General features: G+C 35.4%; 3 protein-coding genes across 3 annotated transcripts; all 3 read left to right on the top strand.

Moving 5' to 3' along the window:
- The first annotated feature begins 3,255 nt into the window (after positions 1 to 3,255).
- LOC124643324 (cytochrome P450 6B5-like) lies at positions 3,256 to 4,746 on the top strand. Its single transcript, XM_047182267.1, has one exon. It carries the CDS (start codon positions 3,256 to 3,258, stop codon positions 4,744 to 4,746), a length of 1,491 nt encoding a protein of 496 aa, XP_047038223.1.
- A 1,145-nt stretch (positions 4,747 to 5,891) lies between these two features.
- Positions 5,892 to 7,785, top strand: LOC124643334 (probable cytochrome P450 6a13). Its single transcript, XM_047182278.1, has one exon. The coding sequence runs from the start codon at positions 5,922 to 5,924 to the stop codon at positions 7,407 to 7,409; it is 1,488 nt and encodes a 495-aa protein (XP_047038234.1). The 5' UTR covers positions 5,892 to 5,921; the 3' UTR covers positions 7,410 to 7,785.
- A 2,523-nt stretch (positions 7,786 to 10,308) lies between these two features.
- Positions 10,309 to 12,530, top strand: LOC124642352. Its single transcript, XM_047180752.1, has 3 exons — positions 10,309 to 10,354; positions 11,015 to 11,377; positions 11,529 to 12,530. The coding sequence occupies exons 1-3, from the start codon at positions 10,309 to 10,311 to the stop codon at positions 12,494 to 12,496; spliced, it is 1,377 nt and encodes a 458-aa protein (XP_047036708.1). The 3' UTR covers positions 12,497 to 12,530.
- The last annotated feature ends 10,215 nt before the right edge of the window (positions 12,531 to 22,745 follow it).

Consider the following 22,745-nt stretch of genomic DNA (forward strand, 5'->3'; position numbering starts at 1 on the left):
GACTGAAGCACTAAGTGATAAGTGCATTTTAGTACGCAGTTTTGCCGATTTATTACACAGATAATAAAAAATGCTTTTGTTTCTAATGAGTTTTTTCAGCCGATTAACACAACAGTAGTCGAAGGCTCCTGGGTTTATCGTGGATATGTAATGGCCTAAATTCCTATAGATATTTCGTTTTAAAGGCTATAGAATTAGGCCAAAGAGAACGAAATGACTACAATTAGGTAAGTGCGGTAGTTATTTAAGATATTATTGCTTTTCCTAATACCTACAATAAATCAAATGGATAATGTGAATGAGTTGAGAGTTTTTCCCAGTTCTTTTCAGAAAAAAACCCGGTAAGTGCGAAAACATGATGAACCTTATGCAGTCGGATAAAAAAAATATATAGGTTTTACTGAAAGAGACATCTACCTTCAGTCACCATAGTCTACTAAGATAAGAGTTACACTTTTCACGTTCTAGCTACTAGTGAGTTTCTTCATACGCGAATAAGTTCATAAGTTCTAACGACAGATGGCGCTTTTGAAACATTTGTACTATATCCACGGAAGCAAGAGCTAAAAGGTAAACAAAGAATGACACTTTTTCAAGATGGCGGTATAACCCGACCGATGACAAAACGTCACATTTTTGTGTAAAATGTTCGCAGTATCTGTGATTTTGTCATCGGTCGGGTTATACCGCCATCTTGAAAAAGTGTCATTCTTTGTTTACCTTTTAGCTCTTGCTTCCGTGGATAGAGTATAGCTGTTTTATCGCTGTTTCACCCGCGTCTTGGTTAAATTCTGGTAGTACCCGGATACGGCGGATACAATGTATATGTTATTGGGGTAGTGTAGCCTCAGTCAACGGTAAACTATTTTTAAATCGGTTTAGTAGTTTCAGAGCATTTAGGGTACAAACAAACAAATAAAAAATGTTTCCTCTTTATTAATTTAGCGAAGTTGTTTTTCTATGCATGCTCATGCATATAAGCATATAATATGCATATACGAGTATTGCGCATTTTGTTAATATGACATGCAATTTTGGTCTGATTAACTTAATTGATAAAAATAACCGTTTTTGAGAAAAATATAAATGATAGTTTTCTAAAAGATCTTTTGTTTTATAATATTGGTGTATGTAGTATGAAAGACCATCTTAAGTATATTAAATATAGTAGGTAAATATGACTTAAAAATTTTAATAAGGAAATGTTTCAGACTTCGTTAAAACCACCTGATTTCCACGAAGCCTAATTAATGTAGGCATCAAGAAGTTGTGAAAGCTCCAAGTTGAAAATACACGTGTTAACAAAGTTATACAGTTTATAATAAAAGTACGTCTTCATTAGTTAAATAATAATATCGTAACTTTAATGGTTTTAAATTGTTTTATTTTTGGTTTAAATCAATTCGTTTTATGGCGCAGTTACGTCATTCAGCACTGCAAATAAAAAAAATATTCAGTGCAGAAAAATATTTTTTCTGCACTGAATATTTGTTTTTTAACAATACCTGTGGAAATCTTTACGGAGCTATAAAATGTGTGGGTCTTATATCTAGGTAGGTAAATACAAACGCAATTAAAGGTAATACTTTAAGGTACCTTTTGTAACATAGATGAACTTGCATATTATTACGGAAAATTACACAATAATGATATTTATTAGCTAAATAATTATAAACAATGACAACTAAATACTATAAGTAGACCATGAGATAATGGCATTACATGGCATCTTAGTTCGAAAAAGAAATAGTTTATTATTAAGTTATTTATCTTCGCCTCTATTTCATTTAATTATGCAATATAAATTTTAGGCACCGTTCACGGTAAACAACCGGCCAAGTGCGAGTCGGACTCGAGCGCGAAGAGTTCTGTATAATAATAACTACCTAACGTTATATCGGACCGCCCTAAAATATTAACTTTATTAAGTTTTCGGTATATGTTGTAATAGCATCAACAGAAATACATCATCTGTAATTTCAATTGTGCAACTACCTATCACTGTTCTTGTGATACAGTCTAGTGACAGACGGACGAATACGGACAGCAAAGTCTCAGTAGTAGGACCCGGTTTTACTTTTGGGTACGGAACCCTAAAAAGGAATCCTTATGAAAATGGTTTGTGTTTCAAAAATAGTTTGACAGCAAAGAAGATAGCTTCAAGATTTCAGTTCCTTGAAAATATACAACCTCACAATCAGTAAAAAAACATTTCATATTGAATTAAGAGACAACGTTGAAAATCTATTAAAAATACTGATAATAGCAGCTTCATGCCGTAGTGTCCCCGTATAATAAGTTATATTAATTAAACGGAAAAGTAAAATATTACCTTACAAAGTAAAACATATTTGCATGACCTTTTGACCTATACAAATCTCTAATCTTCTGTATAAAGATTTCAAGATCAACAAGTTTCTTTTTGTCTGGCTTGCTGTCAGTTTTGGAAAAAAATATGATTAAGGTTTCCTAACGTTTAACTAATAAAAAGGTGAAGTATGTACCTTTATCATTGCTAGTGTTAAAAAGCTGAAGAGTTTGTTTGTTTGAGCACGCTAATCTCAGGAAATACTGATCCGATTAAAAGAAATCTTTCAATGTTAGATACCCGTTAAAAGCTACTTTATATCCAGGTCCATGAAGTTATTTCCTTAAATTAAAAACACTGACGGAAGCTGATCTCAATAATAATTATATCTTGAATGTGGGACTCCATAAAATGTAAAATCTAAGCCAGGAAGTGAGACAGCTGAAACGATGTTGATATCAAACTTGCCTGAAAAAGGTACCTACTAAGCTTTTGATTGACGTTACATGTCGAACCAGGTAAATAGTTTTTTAATCATAAAGGGGTCTACACACCAAAGCCGCTGACCCGGCGGCACAGCCCGGCGGCACGACTGCCGCGGCATGTGGTGTTCTAGTAATTGTCAAATACTCTATGAAAGCCGGCGGCATGATTGTACAAAATACGGCCGGCGGGTTGGGCCGCCGGGCTGTGCCGCCGGCATCAGCGGCTTTGGTGTGTAGACACCTTAACAATCATATACAACTAAATAATTAGTTACACGCAACGTCAATCAAGTCTCTCAAACAAGATGAAGTTTCGTGAGATGAGTACATACACATATTACATTCGTTCGAAGCCAAACGTGGCATTAGTATTAGAAGAAATAACAGCAGATTATTATAAGTAAGGAATTCAGCTTATATTCAATCAGTTACTCCTTGAACCTGAACTAGATACATTGAAACATGTTGACATTCATATTGATTTGTGCAAGTCTAGTACTAGCTTTCACGTATTTAAAAGGCAAATATAACGAATACTATTGGAAGAAACGCGGAGTCGCCTTCTTTGATAAACATAGAACTGGAGGACCTTTGTGGCAATTTGCTGTTGAAGACCGATCATTTTTCCAAATCCTAAGTGATATTTACTGGAGCTATGAAAATGACCCAGCCGTGGGACTCGGATCACTCTTCACCCATGGATTGTACGTCAAAGACCCGACTAATATCCAACACATAACGCAAGTTGACTTCCACTCCTTCAATCACAGGGGCATTGCATTTACTGAAGATGATAAACTAGCGAACAATGTTTTGTTACTCCACGGACCAAAATGGAAGATAATAAGGCAGAAGCTCACTCCAATCTTCACGACAGCAAAACTCAGGAATATGTTCTACATCATTGATAAAAGTGCTCAAGATTTTGTGGAATATCTAAAGCTTAACCCAGAGAAATTGAACGCGGATGCTTTCGAAAGCATGAGCCATTTCTGCTCAGCTGCTATTTCGGCCGCTGTTTTTGGTATCGGAACCAAATCGACTTTCGACTCACCATTCCGTGAAATGGCTAGAGAAGTTCTAGCCCCCACATTCACAACCAACTTAAAGTTTACGATAAGTGGTGCAAGTGAATTTATTTTCAAAAGTTTGAAACTAAAATTGTTTAAGACGACGCAAGAGGACTTTTTTATTGGAGCTATTAAACAAGTACTTAGGCAACGCGAACAAAATAACGTTCCACGACACGACTTTGTAGAAATGTGTGTTAATTTACAAAAGAGTGGCATGATGGAAGATAGTGAGACTGGTTTAAAATTGGAGCCTACAGACGAACTGTTGGCCGCACAAGCTTTCTTCTTCTTCCTAGCCGGTATCGATCCTACTGCAGCAGGTATGTTCGCAGCTTTCATGGAACTAGGAAGACATCCTGAAATATTGAAAAGATTACACAAAGACGTCGACGAGGTTTTTGAGAAATACAACGGCAAACTTAGTTATGACGCAGTGAATGACATGAAGTATTTGAGAAATGTTTTGAACGAAACTCTTCGGATGTATCCTCCGATTGGTTTTTTGACAAGGCAGTGTATTCAGGACACTGTTTTACCTGTAGGAGATGTGCCTGTTGAGAAAGGTGTGAAAATATTTACACCTATTTACGAACTGCATCATGATCCCAAATATTTTCCGGAGCCAGAAAAGTTTGATCCTGATCGTTTTGACAGAGCGGGGGAGGTTAGTGACCTGACTTATATGCCATTTGGGAAAGGTGGTAGGTATTGTATTGGGGCTAGATATGCCCGAATTCAACTGTTAACAGGGATGGTGCATTTGCTTAGAAATTATACCGTACAAACACATGTGAAGAAAGGAGGTATTCAATTCAATAAGGAACAATTTCAAGTAAGGTTGAAAAATGTTAACATTGAATTTATTCCAAGAAAGCTGTGATTGTGTAAATCGAACGAGCAATATTTTGATTAAATTATAAAGTAGTTTAAATTGTTTGTTTTATTTTATTCTTCACTATGTATACTAAGTTTTTCCCTGTAGGTATCTTTAACAAGATGCGATTAATTGTGTTTATTTAACGTAATTATTACAAAGGTTCTATAAAAGAAAGGATATTATAAGATAGATTTGTAGACACACTTGTAATTATAACATGCTTGACTTTCTGGATACACAATGCGTTAAAGTGCCAAATAACATTGTCGGTTGTCCGTTAAGTACAAAATAGTGAGAGGCGATAGCAACTACTTCATCTAATCGTTTTTGTCGCTTGCAAAACTAAGTTGTAACGAACATTGAACATGTCAGACAAATATTACTGACCATAGCAAAACTGAGCCAAGCTAAGGTGAGTTATGTCTCAAAATATGTACAACATACAAGTTACGTAGTTAAAAACATCGGACCTGTTTGTTTGTTTTGTTTGTTATTTTAAAATATTTTTGTAGTGAAAATAATGTGAGGATTATACCTAAAGGTCAATGTATTTATACTACTTAAGAGTAAAACTAATTCACCAAATAGATACACCACAGTAGGAAATGCACTATTCCATTCTCTTACGTAGACTACTTATGCCTTAAGGACACACAGGCATAGTTCAATGTCCAAAAATAACATACGTAACGGAGAGTTTTTGCGAATGCCAAAGCGAGTTTAGATACTTCCAGTATTTCAGTAATGATTATTTAGTCACTATATTGTAAAAAGTCTAGATCCAAAAATAGTACTTATGTTAACAATTTTTTGTTCACCTACGTTAGCACTGCATGCAAATAAGTCTGATGACATGCTGAATAGAATTCCGCAGTCGCTAATGTACTTTTAATTCCTCAAAATATCCTTATTTGAAGTAAGCTTTTGTAATTAACGATAATATCATTAGATTATTTTGTACTATATAAAATAATAAGGCATTGTGTCATACCATTTTATGGAAGAACCCTAAGCTTGCATGAGAAAGCAAAACTAACCACACGGTCAAAACGTTATCTTAACTGCTCATTACTATATAACAATATGCGAGATAGGATTATTGACACGCCTCTATAAATATAGATTACAGTTAATTTTTCATCAGTTGTGTTAAACTTGAACTAGAAGTAACATTCAAAATGTTGACTGTCTTACTAACGTGCGTGATAATTGTGCTGGTCGCCACATATGTAAAAGGAAAATATAATGAGCACTACTGGAAGAAACGCGGAGTCGCCTTCTATGACAAACACAAGTCTGGCGGACCTCTGTGGCAATTTGCCATAGAAAACAAATCATTCTTCAAAATTTTAAAAGAAATCTACTGGCAATATGAAAAGGAACCCGCTGTCGGGCTCGGATCGTTCCATGATATGGGACTCTATGTGAAAGACCCGACAAACATCCAACACGTCACTCAAAAAGACTTCCATTCCTTCAACCACAGAGGGACTCCTATCATCAAACAGGACCTCCTAGCTCAAAATGTTCTGCTGTTGCACGGACCAAAATGGAAGCTCATGCGGCAGAAGTTGACTCCAGTCTTCACTTCAAACAAATTGAGGAACATGTTCTACATTATTGACAAGAGTGCACAAGATTTTGTGGAATACTTAAAGCTGAACCCAGATAAACTGAACGCAGATGCCTTCGAGACTATGAGCCACTTCTGCTCTGCTGCTATCGCCGCCGCTGTATTTGGAATTGGAACAAAATCAACCTTCGATTCTCCATTCCGCAAAATGGCGAAAGACGCACTATCAACCAATTTCTGGACGAATTTGAGGTTTGCGATCGGCGCAGTAAGTAATTCTGTCTTTGAAACTTTACGACTAAAGTTCTTCCATGCACAGGAACCTTTTCTCATTGGAACCATTAAACACGTACTCAGAGAACGTGAAAAAGACACTGCACCCAGACACGACTTCATAGAAATGTGTATAAACCTTCAAAAAAGTGGAGTCATGGAAGATGGTGAGACTGGATTCAAATTGGAACCAACAGACGAATTACTGGCAGCACAAGCTTTCTTCTTTTTCCTCGCCGGTATCGATCCTACAGCTGCGGGTATGTTCGGAGCTTTGATGGAGTTGGGAAGGAACCCTGAGATTTTGAAACGAGTTCACGAAGACGTCGATGCAGTTTTCGAAAAATACGAAGGCAAACTGACCTATGACGCAGTGACTGAAATGAAGTATTTGGACAACGTTTTGAACGAGAGCCTCCGTCTGCACCCGCCGATAGGATTCCTGACGAGGCAGTGTGTGCAAGACTCTGTTTTACCTGTAGGAAATGTGCCTGTTGAGAAAGGTGTGAAAATATTTACACCAATTTTTGAACTACATCACGACCCCAAATATTTCCCTGAGCCAGAAAAGTTTGATCCTGATCGGTTTGAAAGGCAGGGAGAGGTTAGTGACATGACTTATATGCCGTTTGGTAAAGGCGGTAGATTTTGTATCGGCGCCAGGTACGCAAGAATTCAACTGCTGACTGGGATAGTGCATTTGCTAAGGCATTATTCTGTTCAGACGCATGTTTACAAAGGAGGTATCCAGTACAATAAGGAACAAGTCCAAGTGAGGTTGACAAACGTGAATGTTGAATTTATTCCTAGGAAGCCATGATAGTTGCAGGCGACGGTAGTCGCTTAAGAAGGATGGTCAGTGAAATTTTACTCATCGTAAGAAGTGGCGTGCATGTGGTGAAACATCGTGACATAGAAATAATTACATTTGTAAAACAATAATAACTGTTAGGATGTAAAAAAAATGCTTGTGTAGATTAGTTCTATACCACTTTGTAGTGACGTAAATTACTAGTAATCACTGTCAAACAAGATTGAAAACTTATGATACTAGTGTTAGAAAAAAATATAATTACTGTATTTCAGTACCTACATAGTTTTTGTTTCCTAAGAATATCTAAATATAGATCTAACATTTTGTCTGATATATGTTCATCGCGTGTCTAGCTCAGTTACAATACAAAAACTGAAAATAATTATGTTGTCTTATTTTTTGTTTATTTTATTATTTCTCGTTTGCAAGTTTGTATTAAACTCTAGCGTCAAACTCTTGCCATGATGATACTTTAAAGGAATTACATTAAATATGTTTCTATTAAGTTTATCTGAGTAGGTATTTTCCTTCCTGAAACGGTTTATTTAAGCTTATAAGAACGCTTTCCATTGGTCGTGCTTCTTGAAAGTGTTATAAGGAAAAAAAATCCTATCATTACATTCACTCAATTGAAATGAAAATAAGCAATTAATTAAAACATTATATTTATTTATTTAAGGGCAACCAACAAAGCATACACCAAAAATACATTTTTAACCACTATTATTACAATAAACAGTGTAGCTTTAATTAAAGACTAATTAAACACAGGAATAGGAGACCCAGTAACATAACAAATAATTAGGCATATTGACGCATTTAATACAGAAATCTCTTATGATAATGCCCTACGCTGGGCAGACTTGACTGTCAGCCTTACTTACAAACGTGAATTAAATAATAAGTAACAGTTAATGGCTGTTTATGAAAATTCTTACTTATAAACCTTGCTTAAGCATGTCTTAACTAACATTTAATCATTAGTTAAAATGATGCTTAGAAGATGATTAGAGATTTTTATAAGTCAGGCTGAAATGTACAGAATACGACATATCGATATCTACACACATTGGATGAGCTTGACATACGACTAAATTGAACCTATTTATATAGATGATTGAATGGAAAATTAAGTAGGTCAAAAAGTATGTGCATCACGAGTTTGTAACTGACCAGCTGATTATAACCACGTGTTTACAAGTTTAAAGGTTAACATAAGAGATCGGATTACTGTGCAACTATATTATAACGTCACTTAATGATCCTGATAAGTCAGCGGCATTTATGTGAGAGATAACTTCAGCTTTTGTTTATTTATTATTGATAATTAATACATGTGATATTTTGACCTCTGGATTGTGTGTGGATCTGGACAATGTTATATTGTCACACTGCTTATGATTTAAGCTAATTATTTCTACAAATAAATAAATCGTAGAATTGATTCGACTTGAGCAACTTTTGGTAAAGATTTGACTTGCTACTAGATTTAGAAAATGTTTGAACCCATAAACAATCTGACCGAGAAAAGTAGCTTAGATTTTAAGTTTTGCCAAGAAACTACGTTATATTCAATCGTATTAACGACTTAGTAGTTAAAAAAGTTCGTCATGCTTATAGAACTACACAGTAGCTTACTGCTAATTAAAGGCTAAAAAAATAAACACTGTACTCTGACTTTTCGTAACGGCTGTAATGACAGCCAGCTCCACCGATTTTATGTGCTTTCCAAAGTACGGATGATCTCGTCATGACAATATGATTACCTATCCATGGACCAACAGCGCTGGTAAGCATAAGGGTCCGTTCAGATAGACCGGCTCGGAGAGCATCGGCGCGCATTTTTTTTTTCACACAGACCGAAGTCGGCTCCGATCGACTGCGTGAGATGCAATCGGAGCTAAAAGTGCCTTCCAAAGTACGGATGATCTCGTCATGACAATATGATTACCTATCCATGGACCAACAGCGCTGGTAAGCATAAGGGTCCGTTCAGATAGACCGGCTCGGAGAGCATCGGCGCGCATTTTTCTTTTCACACAGACCGAAGTCGGCTCCGATCGACTGCGTGAGATGCAATCGGAGCTAAAAGTCTGCGTGACTCCTCTTATTATTTCACACCAAGCGCCTTCGAGCATTCTTAATGTCAAAAGCAGTGAAACATGACATGAAAAAATAAACCTTACTACAAATACTAAGTACTCGATTTTCAACGTGTTAAGAATTTGCTCTCCTCTCCGAGCCGGTCTGTTTGTACGGACCCTTAAGGTCTATGGACCCGTGCGGATGTTACTTAGCACGAGCTCCTTAACAAACTCACATATTATGGGAAAGAAAACATCATCTGCCTAGCCTTTTCCCAACTATGTTGGGGTCAGCTTCAAGTTTAACCGGATGCAGCTGAGTAACAGGTTTTATTATATTCTTCCTTCTGCCCTGTTCCCAATTTTATTTGGGGTCGGCGCAATATGTCATCCTCTTCCATTTTTCCCTGTCACTCGTCATACTGACACTCACTCCCTTCCTATTTATGTCATCTTTTAATCAATCTATCCATCTTTTCTTAGGTCTTCCTCTTCCTCTCCATCCATCTACATTCATACTTAGCACACACACTTTGTTGCATGCGTATCATATTATATATTTGATTTTATGTTATAGGAGATAAATAAAAATGATTATGGCAGGTCATACATATCGGTCAAAAAACTCAATAAGACTGGACCTCCTAACAACAGTGCTATTATTTATTGACACTAACAGTTTACGAAACATGAGCCCGTTCTTTCTCATTGAATGGTTTGTGCCTAACAGGATATGTCTGTTTATTGACGCTCAGTCGTTCAGCCAGTTCTCACAGTTGCAGGCTGGTCACCAGCTTGGCAGGATACCTTGGTATTAAGTGATGATGAAGACTTTCTATATCATGTTTGTGTTTGGAGTTGTTAAATGTGAGTTTTGTAGCGTTCTTTTGTTTTATTGTACCTTTCATGAGCATTTTACTTGAGACTACCTTCGTTTTTACCTTCGATTCTCTTAAGTGAAACGATTTCAAAATTAAAGAAAATAGAAAACTATTTGACAGCAAATTAAAACACGAGAATCGCAGAAAAAAGTGAGCAACTAAATTAAGAAACTTTAATATAGCTTGTGCTTATTGATAACAATATAAATAATGTTGCTACAGAAATTATTTTAAAAAATCGTGTTGTACTTAAACGCGGTCACTCACCGAAAAGCTGACCGAACCAAAATACAGCTAAAACCTAAAAATAAGACAAAGTATTACAACTAAATTACGAGTGGCAAAGCGCAGCCAAGTTCTTTGCTTCACCATTAAATATAGCCTAAAGAAATGTGACCAGATTCGTGCCAACTAACACTGGGGTTTTTTATTTTTGGCATGTTGAACACTGTTTGAATTATATGCTACAATATGTTTGTGATCTTTATTTCTTTTGTTTTTAATATAACTGCTAGATTAACTACGGGTTAAAGCACGCTTTGTACGAAAATGTGAGAATCTGTTTCCATTTCTTCTAAGTTTGCTTTTGCTTACGGAAAATAGACTTATTGCATTAGAACATAAAATTGCATTTTCTTTGTTTCAGATACCAACAGTCAGTATCTCGCAATGGGAAACAATAGAAAACTTGACACGGCAAAAACAACATGCGATCCGTCAGCCAAATCTTCATTAGTGGAACATTTTTTCAACATAATCTTCACAGAATTTCATGCCACACCCCCGGTTTGCGTCTGTGTTCAAATGTGCCCTGAACAACCGACTTACTGCTACCCAAATGGATGTTTGCGAAGAACGGAGAAGAATAAAAAGGTCGAAGTACCACTCCCCGTCACTAGAATCAGTGAAAATACCAAACCGATCTTCTTTATCGATGAAAAGAATGATTTCATGAATGATTTCCTTACGAAGAATTACATCGATGATAATACACCAGTAAATCCTCCAAGTAAGTGCACTGTAAGACACTAATATAATAATCTTCAAAAAACTAATCAACGGCAACGTCCTATTTGGCTGTCTGCATTTTGATCCTTGTAAACATTCTGACTATTGCATAATTCTAAGTCAAACTTTTAATTTTTCCCATTTTGTTTTAGTACCACCGCCATCTGAAAATACTGCGGTAGCTAATATGCGTCCAGACCCATTTAAAGACAGATACAAGATCCTATTCAAATTTAAGAAAATGCCAAAAGTGGAATTGAAGTACAATCTCGGTGAACAAGTAAAGAATATGAAATCAGATGTGTTGAATATGAAATCTGAAAATGTAGATGTGTCAAGAACAAGATGGCCGATGAACAAAATTGATCGTCGTTTGGGAGGTCAGCGATCTATGCACAGTGAACCACAGGTACAAAAAGGTACAACAAATCCAAGATATTTCATGAATATCTTCCCTGACAAAGACGTCACAAGTTATCCACCAAAATACTTCAAAAGAGAATTAACTAATAACACGCATAGCGAAGATGAAAAAGTCAACATCAAAGCTATCTATGTAGTAGGCAAAACTGAATCAGAAAATAATGCCTTTTCGTTAGAAAAGCTAATTGATAGTTTAATTGAAAGCAGTTTTGATAACAACACCACGACACCCGAAGCTGAGGTAGAATATAAGCCTGTAGTCAATCAAACAGATGTTAATATTGAAGAGCAGAACAAAACCGCGATCAAAGAAGACACTACGAGGCGTTCAATGAAGAATGAGACCACAAACATAATATCGATGAACTTGACAAACGAAAATGTGGACAAGAACAAATATTCAGATGACATTATGAGCTCGCATAATGTGAGTGAAATGATAGCCACGTTATCTAAAAGGATAGATAAGCAGAATAATACGAGTTTAGAAATGATGAGGCGGATAACCGGTGACTTTGAATTTGATACATTGAACACAACAACAGAAAGGCCCATTGAAGGAACTTTACTTACTACAAGTGAACCTTCTACTGTAGAATACACAAGTTCTTCAACGGAATATGAAACTAGAACGACAAGAAAAATACGACTAAGGCAAAGAATTGTAAGACGACTTCAACATAGCAAAAATAATTAACATTAAAGTAATTGTATTCTACCTTTAAGATTCAAATGACTTGTTTTGTAAAGTAAATAGTTCTGCTTTTTAATTAAAAACTATTTTTTTGTAAACTCGTTTGCTCTTGACAATCCTTAAATAATAATTGAGAGTCATTGCCAATTTACTGAAATGTCTATGAAATACATAATTCATAGTGTTTGCGTAAAAGCTAGAGTTAGAAATAATTGGAACTAAATTGGTGGCTTTGTTGTTTATTCAAAGAGAAGCTTTGATTTAGTGTTTTAATAGCAGTTTCAGCTGTTTCTAATAAGACTATTATAATGCAGTTATCAACATGACATTATATTTTTAGCAGAAATAAATGGCTTTCTTGGATGCTATTTAGGAATTAAACATTGAAAAAATTCTACAGTTGCTTTCAGTTTTTTTTTCTCAAAAACTTCTCAAAGGCAAACTTAGTAACAAAATTCCAAGTAGTAAATCGCGCTGAAAATAATCTTACCAACGTAATGGATACTCTTAAGAGGCTCGAGTTAACCTAACCAGGTTACGTTAATATTCTGAGTCAAAATGCAATATGGCTAACGAAATAACATTGCACGTGAATGTGTTTTCCAATTACAGGGTGGAGTCGGCGTAACAGGCACACAAAGGGAATACGTGATGTGTCAAGCATTTCAATACCTTTGCTTACTCTGCAGTTTATTGAAATCTGGTGCACGTATAACACTCTAGCTGTGTGTATGTGTGGGTTTTGTCGTGTGTAGAGTTTGTTTATGTGTGTGTTTTGGTGTTCGGAGGTGTCGTCTTGTTTGGTAGTCCAATGCTTGTTTCAAAGCATATGAATCTATTTGTTTTAGATCCTATGATGGTATGATGGTGTATTCCATTCTTGCCGACTGCACCCGAGTGAGGGTTTAAGTATTTTCTTTGTGAAAGTATACTGGTAAGGTAAAGCTAAAACATGCTAAAATGTTTTTACTAATTCTTTTATTGTTTGGTAAAAAAATAACTTCAAACCAGCCCTAAAAATCTGTTAAGAAAAAATCGACTGACCCAAAATTCTACCCCTATCCCTCAATTGTCAGGGCTCAAAAAATACTCATAACAAGCGACATTGTTCCGATTAATTCACCTTACCGCGTAAATCATTCGCAATGAAAACTGTAATTTTGGACGATACAGTTAGACCTCCCGCACACTGCAAACTTTTAATCGGCCGATAGTTTGTTTGGGCCCGTAAATCATTCTGAAAATAATGGTAGTAAACACTAAACAGAATACAAAGATGAGGTATTTAGCCAGTATCAGACCGACTGAAAGCAACTAAGATTGCTTTCAGTCGGTCTGATACTGGCTAAATTGAAAACTTTCTTTAAAAATTTCCAACTTTCGAGTCTTAGTCTGCCGTTTACGGGTATTCTTATACAGAAATTGTATAGAAAGGGTTGAATGTAATGGTGGAAAGCATCTGTGTCCATCCCATGAAATGTGTCGAACAACGTTAAGCTGGTTCTCAACCTTTCGCTGGACTTTCCCTATGGACGAAATATTTAATCTACATACTTTGTAAAGTATGAATGACCTAGAAATAGCGGTATATAGGTGATCCTTCAAAAAGGTACGTGTCATGTTGGTGCGATGTATGAATGTGGATGAAATAAAACATGTAAAGAGTACGTGGTCATTTATGTGTCCACTTCAATGTTAAATTACATTCATGTAAATATTCTAGTAAAATATGAGAGGGTAACATAAAGTGGATATCTTACTCATGTATGTATGCCTACATATACATATATGTATTTGTAACACACCACTTCACACGCAAAAACTGCTCGAAGGCATTTGATGTATTCTATGTGTGAGCTTAGATATCAAAATGGCACATATGCTATTTTATACTCTTGTGCAGGGAGTAGAAGATTGTCGTGGTATGGGCATGTAATGAGGAGGGATGATACGCATGCAACAAAGTGTGTGCTAGGTATGAATGTAGATGGATGGAGAGGAAGAGGAAGACCTAAGAAAAGATGGATGGATTGCCTGAAAGATGATATGAATAGGAAGGGAGTGAGTGTCAGTATGACGAATGACAGGGGAAAATGGAAGAAAATGACATATTGCGCCGACCCCAAGTAAAATTGGGGCAGGGAGTAATAAAATAAAAAATAAGTAAGTATTTTTCGTTTTAAGTGACAGCAAATTCAGAAGTAATAGGTACATTTAGGTATTTATTTTAGCACACGAAAATCCAAGCGATCCTTTTGATTGCAACATAGCAACTTGCAACATTGAGAACCACAGCCCACGACCTCCATTAGCGCTATTATAGCAATATAAAAGTGGGATATTAACTGTAATAAGCCTTCATTGGCCTGTATAAGATTATTACACGGATATAGATTATTACTAGCTGTGCGCGCCTTTCTGCTGAGATTGTCTTTTTGGATTAACGGGATAAACGGGGAAAGTCGTCTGCATAAGTTTTAGAAAATGCTTCAAAATGTTCACTTGCCTCTATGGCTAGCCTATGTCACAAGGGAAAATGGAGCTTTCTGACAGTGAAAGATTTTTTGAAATTGGTTAGTTCGTTTCAGGGAATTTTCATGTCAAACAAACAATCAAATCTTTATTCTTTATAAAATTAGTGTCGATTTATCTAGTTTAATAATTATTATTTCAAACGATAACCTATTGTTTTGTTATTAAACAGATATCTAGCAACAATGATGGGGTTAACAGATCATTAGACAAATTGTAATAAAATATTGATACAAATACAAAACTGCATCTCATAGTGACTTAGTATTTAAATTATATTAACACATGTTGTGTACACTGTGTTGCAGATAATATGGGTGCTTGTAAATGGTTTGTTTTGCATAGTTTACTTAAATAGGTCATTGCACCAATGTTGTATAATTATAAGCGAAAGCATAATTCATGTGTAATTGGTTTTATTTATCTTCTATGTATTAGGAGGATTTTAACCAAATGAAAGCTTTTAGAACCCTTTACATTGAATTGGAATGTTTAAATATTATTCTTCCTTATTTATCCTAAAGAAAAATGTTTATTTGTGTTACAAAATATATCTAAATCCATTCAGTAAAGGACATTGTTCCGGCTCCATACATGTTCTGCCTAAGAACCGTTCGAATGGAAAGTGACTTCTATAAACTCTTAAAATTATATGGAATCCTATGAAATAAGTTTTCACGAACGGACACTTCAGGAAACTAAAATAATTACGAAAAAAGTTAATATTTTGAGGTTATAAATAAAAAATAACCAAGCTTGCGTGAAATATCAGAGTAGTATTATCAAACTACACTATACAAAAAATCAACAATACTATGTACAGCTCTATATGTTCTCTTCTAGATCTAGGAAAAGACTACTCTACTAGATACTAGGAAAAGAGATAGTAAATAGTCAAGTTTAAGATAATTCTTTGACAATGATCATTTTATAAAGTTGCATTTTCTGTCTGTCCCTTTGAATGCTTTAGATCTTTAAAACTACGCAATGGATTTGGGTGCGATTTTTTTTAATAGATAGAGTAGGTCAAGAGGAAGGTTTACACCAAGGTTTTACATTGCCACCGTGCGAAGACGGGGCGTGTGACTAGTTTTCATAAATGCTTAGAATTTTTATGAAAAACAACTACCTAAACGCTTTTGCTTTCAACGTTACGTTTCTTAATATATAGTGAATCCACTTTGGATTTGTGATAAAACGCATAAGTTTCCAAAATGGAAGAGTTCCATTCACCACAATTCATAAAATATCGATATTATTACGATGGAGAATTATTTATTTAAATGATTGTTACTACTTTTATATTAGACAGTTACCTAGCTATCTACATGCCATAAGGCGGGAATCGAACCCGCGGTCTATTACCAAGAAGGCACAGACCATACTAAAAATGTCATTACCACACAAAATAATTTAACAGTTAAAGTAAGGTTTACCAATAACAATGAAAGAGGTTTTCGAGGATGTGCAATAAAAACAATATTTATATTCAATTAAAGGTTTTTAATCATCAATATTTCTCAATAATATATCTAAGAACTGAGCTTTGGTATCTCGCCCAGCTTAAATACCAGATAATAGTCATTATGTGGGCACAACAGCCCACTGTTCTACGCCCAACGATACAATTGCAACAGTATGCCTGATGGTAGGAGCTTCTTACAAAGTACACAATTGCGTCCAACAGTGCATTGCATCTTATTATGCTCGACTGCTTCAGACCAACACGTCGTACATATAAGGTCATGAGCTTCAACCTGTAATAATAAATACAAAAAATCATTAGTAAATATCAAGTAACTTGCAATTGTGGCAATTGATTTGAAAACCGAGAAATTGTGTGCTTATGAAAACATAAGTAGGTAGTAACATTCTTATCAAAATTAGAAAAACACATTCGTAGACCACTTACCATACGGGGAACAGTCCATTGTTGTATGCAACGAAGTATATCTTCGTTTTCTAATACCAAAGAACCTCCAGCAGATCCACAATTTATACAATATACTATATTCTGCATCCATTGTTGTAATTATAATATAACTAAATTCGATCACAGACAGAGCAATATCCGAAAATGCTAGTAAAATCCAGTCCAGTTCTTTACACAAAGCCGAGTCTACCAAGTACGCAATCTAATCGGAGTCCGTAATCAAGCCAAAGTTGTTAGAATAAAACCATGAAACGCATAGAAAATCACAAAAGAAACGATAGTCGCAAAGCAATCAAACCAATCAAACTGACTTCTAGCAAACTGACTGAAGTACACCAGTGTTGCCAATTACGAAAACTATAATCCTACTCGAATGCCAAGCTAGAAATTCGCGATTCGCTCAAAACCATCTTAAAACATTATACAGAATACTAGCTTTTTTCTAGCTAGTCAGTTTAGGTATTTAAATGAATAAAGTGTTACCAACTAATTTTAATAACCGACTTCGGAAAGTAGGTTCTCATTCGATCCGTATTTACCGAAATCCCGAAAACTTCCGAAACTGGCAGCACTGGCTGACGGAAACATTTTATAAGGCATCAATAATTGTGACCCTACTTTTTATTTGGAATTTATTTATTTGAAGTGTCCGTGGAATACTAAAATATGTTTCAAACAATATAAAAATAAATAAAAATTATAGTATAATTTATATTCACATCGGTTCTTAGGCCAAAATTGAACAATGTCCTTTCATAGACACATTTTCAGGACAGAAGTTTACCGACCATCTAAGACATACTCAGAAATGTTAGCCACGTTTAACTTCAGTTAGTGTTCGTAAAAGAGGTAAATGAATAAAAATAATTAGGCGTTCGTCACGTGTTTAAGAAAAAAAATTACAGAGAGTTTATTAAACACTTGTTTAACTTTTTTGTAGTAAGACCATTTAGTGTCCCTGTTTTTTTTGCAACGCACAACGGCCATAAACGGTCACATGTACTTAAATTGTATGTAAACATTATTAGTATCATTTAAAAGCATGATTATTTACACAAGCAAGATAGTATTGCTTAGTCACCACTATCAATGATGGCGGTTTCCACTATCATCACAGAATAAAGATCTACTACAGTTGTGAAGCTACATACTAACATTCGTAAAAAATGTCACTCACACACGCATGTGCATCGACGAGCTTTTACCGGCGCTATCGGTGCTGTCAGTACTAAGTGTCGTCCTTCGAGCACGTGAGTGTATGAGTGACATTGTTACGAACGTTAGTACTTAGCTTCACAACTGTTTACAAGAGAATATATTCAAACTGTGGGCCAACTAACCTTTGACATTCTGGGTCGTTTTTTTCACGTTGTTTACCTTATTTATGTCACTTCAGACGGATCATCTTTTATAACGAGACAGACTAATGCTTAGTCATAATATCGGAATTGGTTACTATGGGTCTTATCATTGAATTGACCTGATCTCTCTTATCAAAATCATGGCATGTGATTTTTATTATAAACAAGGTTGATAGTTTTTGAAAATCATGCATCATCAGCAAAAAGTGGAGATAACTAGGTTTGTGGAAGATCACGAGGTTGGTGATGTAGAGTGGGTGGTTGTCATGCGATGGACGAGTGAAAATAGGGTATCACGCCTGTTATGGGAAATAGAATAGAAGAAAATGTCCATGAATGTCATGTTTGCATCTGATAGAATAGCAAAGCGCTTGATAAGAAATTAAATAAAAAAGAAAAAAGAATGAATTTTATTTTGCTTTACATTGCTATTACACGGGTAAGGGTGGTGCATATAATTACAGGATCTTTCTAAGTGCAACCCGCTACTGCCTCCCATCATAAACTGAACCTTGATTTATTCAAAAAAGCAAAGAAAAAAATACATCCAATTTGTACAGGAAACAAAGCAGGGCCATTCAGAAGAGTCTTTTCTATTAAGTTGTGCGAGAAAAAGTTTTTCCATCTGATCCATTAAGCTGAGGCAAGACACTCGGTTTGCCCGTATATTCTAATAACGTTTGGACCATGGAGAACAAAATGACTAGCGGAGATGTCGTAACGCAAAATCTCCTAAGAAAGTAGCGCGGCAAAATGCGGGTGTTCGGAGGACGAAGAACATTACTACGCTTTTATTAGAACCAATCCATTATTTTCAAAATTAAATCACCAATCAATCAAGACCAATCTTTGACAGATTGGTTTTGATTTAACAAGGCAGCCATACGTCTCGTTAGATCTAGTAACTGATCACGCCTACCGTATGCTGCTTGACGTACAAGAAGGCGCCTGACCTACCTTCCTTATGGCATCTCCGCTATCTTTCCTTCCTCCGTGATTCGGACTAATACTATTTATTCGCTAATAAAATTACAGCTTGAGTTATATTGCAGTTTATAGGGCTATTTAAGGTGTGTTCCTAAGATGTAATTATTGTACTTCTTTGTAATGGAACCGAAATATCTTCTACTTTACTTTTTTGGCGTAAATGGCAAAATGGTGCGGCTATTTTCTTAAGTTGGTTAGACATTGGTCTCCAATCTAGAGGTAAGTTAGTGTGCCTAAATATGTCATTGTAATACTTATTGATGTGACTTCTATGTACAATTTTGTAATACTGGTACTTTGTAATCTAGGCACACTAAGTTTCGTCTAACTAGTTACGAAGAAGTAACGAGATTGTTATACGATGCTTTAATGGCAAGAATTAAATTAATAAAAAGGCAATTTAAGTAATTCGTGACCAGTTTCAAAATGACAATATATTCTTTCTTTTAGATGCTTAAGATTGCCTTCTTAAGTATGAAAAAACTACACTTTATGGGAGATAAAGTGAAGAAAAAATATGCCGGTGTCACGACCACATAAAAATCCCTTCTAGCCAAAAAACACAAAACACAAGCTGGTATCTAAGCCCCTATATATTCTTATACTTGTAAAACCCATTAAGTTTGTCCGTAAATTGCGAAAGAACTTTTTGCGGCACCGAATTTTTGGCCAAACATCTTGATAACTCTTTTTGGACGACCCAAAATGATTTAGGGTTGTTTCTTACAGTTCTTGCGCTGAGATAAAAACGAATGTCGCTTTTCTAATATTTTTTGAAGCACGAATTTGGCCTGTTTTGTGCAATACGAGTGGTCTTAAAAACACAGTCATCATCATCATTTTTGCAGAGCCTTTTTTCATTCTGAGACATAGTGAGCAAACACCACGGCGTGTTCAAGGCGGATTAGTCATATAAAACATGAAATCTTTGACAATAGGGTTCAAGATTTTTGGACTTTAATATTCCTTGGTTTTCCCATTACCCGAGTAAGTCAATCAAGGCACTCAAATCTATGAAACTACTCTTGCTCTTTTCTCTAGGTTTCAATATCTAAGGTGAAATAAAAATATCTCCCATAGTTTTGTGTACGTTACGGATTAAGCCCGAAGTGCGTCTACCAGAGGTTTATTTCGATCTTGTCATGAAAGCATAACACCCAGATCAAAGCAGTTGAGTAAACGATACACGTTAGTAATCAGCCTATACATGGTAGTAGGTTAGTCCAAGTGGCACTATAGGAATTTCCCAGAACAGCCTTAGGAGACTAACGCATCGGACCATGCATTATTAATTTATTGGAATTCCAAGTAGAGGGAAGTCATCAGGGTAACATTGTAATCCTTCTTCATATCAATACAGCTGTTGCTTCAGGTTTCACTTGCGTCCTGAGATACCTATGTACTATCTGCGTCAGATAACATCTATCTCCGTCTACAGGGTATGACTTATAACCAGGTTTGGCATGTTGACCATGAGAGTTGAAGAAACAAAATCACTTTGGAATTTACACGAGTAATGGCGTAAAAGTTATTTACGCCTACGGATTCACTCGGGCAGTATGGTGTTAAAAAGTCTCCTCATAATCCACGCTGTCGGGTAGATCCATGTCATTTTAGGTTTTTATCTTAACGGTCAAACCGTTTAAGAGTAAAACGTAAAAAAACCTATTTCCTCTTGGTTTTTAAAACCCACGTCATGGGAACCGAACTTCCCGCAACCGAAGGGAAGGAAGGTAGAAGTAACCTACGCCCTTTTTCAGTCAAAAGTATCTTCTTATATAAGTGCGATATATACACAGACAAAGTTACATTTCATCAGTACTAAGGATAAGTTATACCTACGAATAACGTGATTGACAGCTACCTATATCACTGTAAGCGATCAATTGACACATCTTATCCGATAGAGCGTTTAATTGAATATTTGATGGACAGAACCGCCCTGTAATTTCACGGTTGTGATCAATCAATTAATTTCGCATTGCCAAATGGACCGCAAGGCTTGGATTACGGTATTTTTGGGTTAGTTTATGAATTAGACATGGAACATTTAATTTTGACTACGGATTAATAAAATGCCTAGATACTTTTCAATGAATTTTTACGATATATTTTTCATATTTTTCTCAACTTGTAGTTACTAATATGAATGTAAATTATTTTGTTACAATGATTGCAAAAACAAATTGATTAAATGTTTGAGATCTTATTGATCTCCGGTTCTTCTTACCTATATCAAACCAGCTTTTTCTCGTTATGTCTTTGTCTCAAGCTTTATACTGTGTATCAATTTGCATTTGATTTGTTTCATTACCTAGAATTTGAAGAGTATCATCGTGATCTGCTCATAGTTAGAAGCAGGATACGACCGATGTGGATGGTGAAACAGCCAGTACAAGAATAAATATTTTTGTATTTTCGTTTATCTCGGAAAAGACTCAAACAATTTCAATAACGTTTTATATTAAGATAAGATCATGCTTATTAAGCTTATCCATATCTATGAAATCTTTCCTGTGAAAATGTTATTTATAAAAACCTAGAGCTTGGTTGCCCAGCTTTTTGGCTAAAATAAAACGCCTTTGTTTTGTTTATTCTGTAAATTGAAACAGAAAAGCAGAGCTCCAATCTCAAATCTAGAAAAATTAAGACATAAAATTGATTCATATTTTGTTTGTCTACATAGATTCTTTAAAATCTTTCACATTATAAGTTACTGCGGTACTACTATGATAAAAACCATGGCAACAAATTGATTTTCAAATTTTATTTTCCTTTTATAAAAAAGTGTCTCAAAACTAAGTCGTTCATTACCTTTGAATCCTCGAAAAGACCCAGATTTCAACTAAATCTTTTAATTTAAGAGAACAATCAGTCTCGAATTTTCTAACAAAAGTTAGACATGAAGAAAACTCAATTTCTTTAGTAATTTGCGAATAATAAACAAATTGGGGTTTCGTTGATTTTCGGGATTGTTCGGAAATGTTCGGGTGTTAAAGGAAGTAAGTAGGATTAATCCTTTCTTGTAATTTTATTCCCAAGGAACTTCCAAGTTCCCATAAAATGTTTTCCTTTATCTTTACTCAGTCATTGAAAGTCAGTCTTAGGAAAATTGCATTCGTACTTGTTTAACCTGAGCCTTAACCACTAGGCCACTACGACTTTTTGCACTAAAATATCCAAAAATCGCTCAGAATTTAATAATTTTAATTTCAACAACGCAATAACGAAATGAATATGAAAAGTTTTGGCATTACACCGGTGCACCATGGCGTCGTAACAATAAAGCATAAAGCGCTAAAAAGCTGCACCCATTAGGTGTACCTATATATACCAGATTCAGCTGTATCAACAGCAGTCTGAAAGTATTTGGGTTTTGTGTTTTTAAGCGATTTTAACGCTGTTTTACGTAGGTGTTTCTATTTCCGTTTATTTTTTT

The sequence above is a fragment of the Helicoverpa zea genome, chromosome 2 (genome assembly GCF_022581195.2).
Source record: "Helicoverpa zea isolate HzStark_Cry1AcR chromosome 2, ilHelZeax1.1, whole genome shotgun sequence".
Classification (NCBI taxonomy): Eukaryota; Metazoa; Arthropoda; class Insecta; order Lepidoptera; family Noctuidae; genus Helicoverpa; species Helicoverpa zea.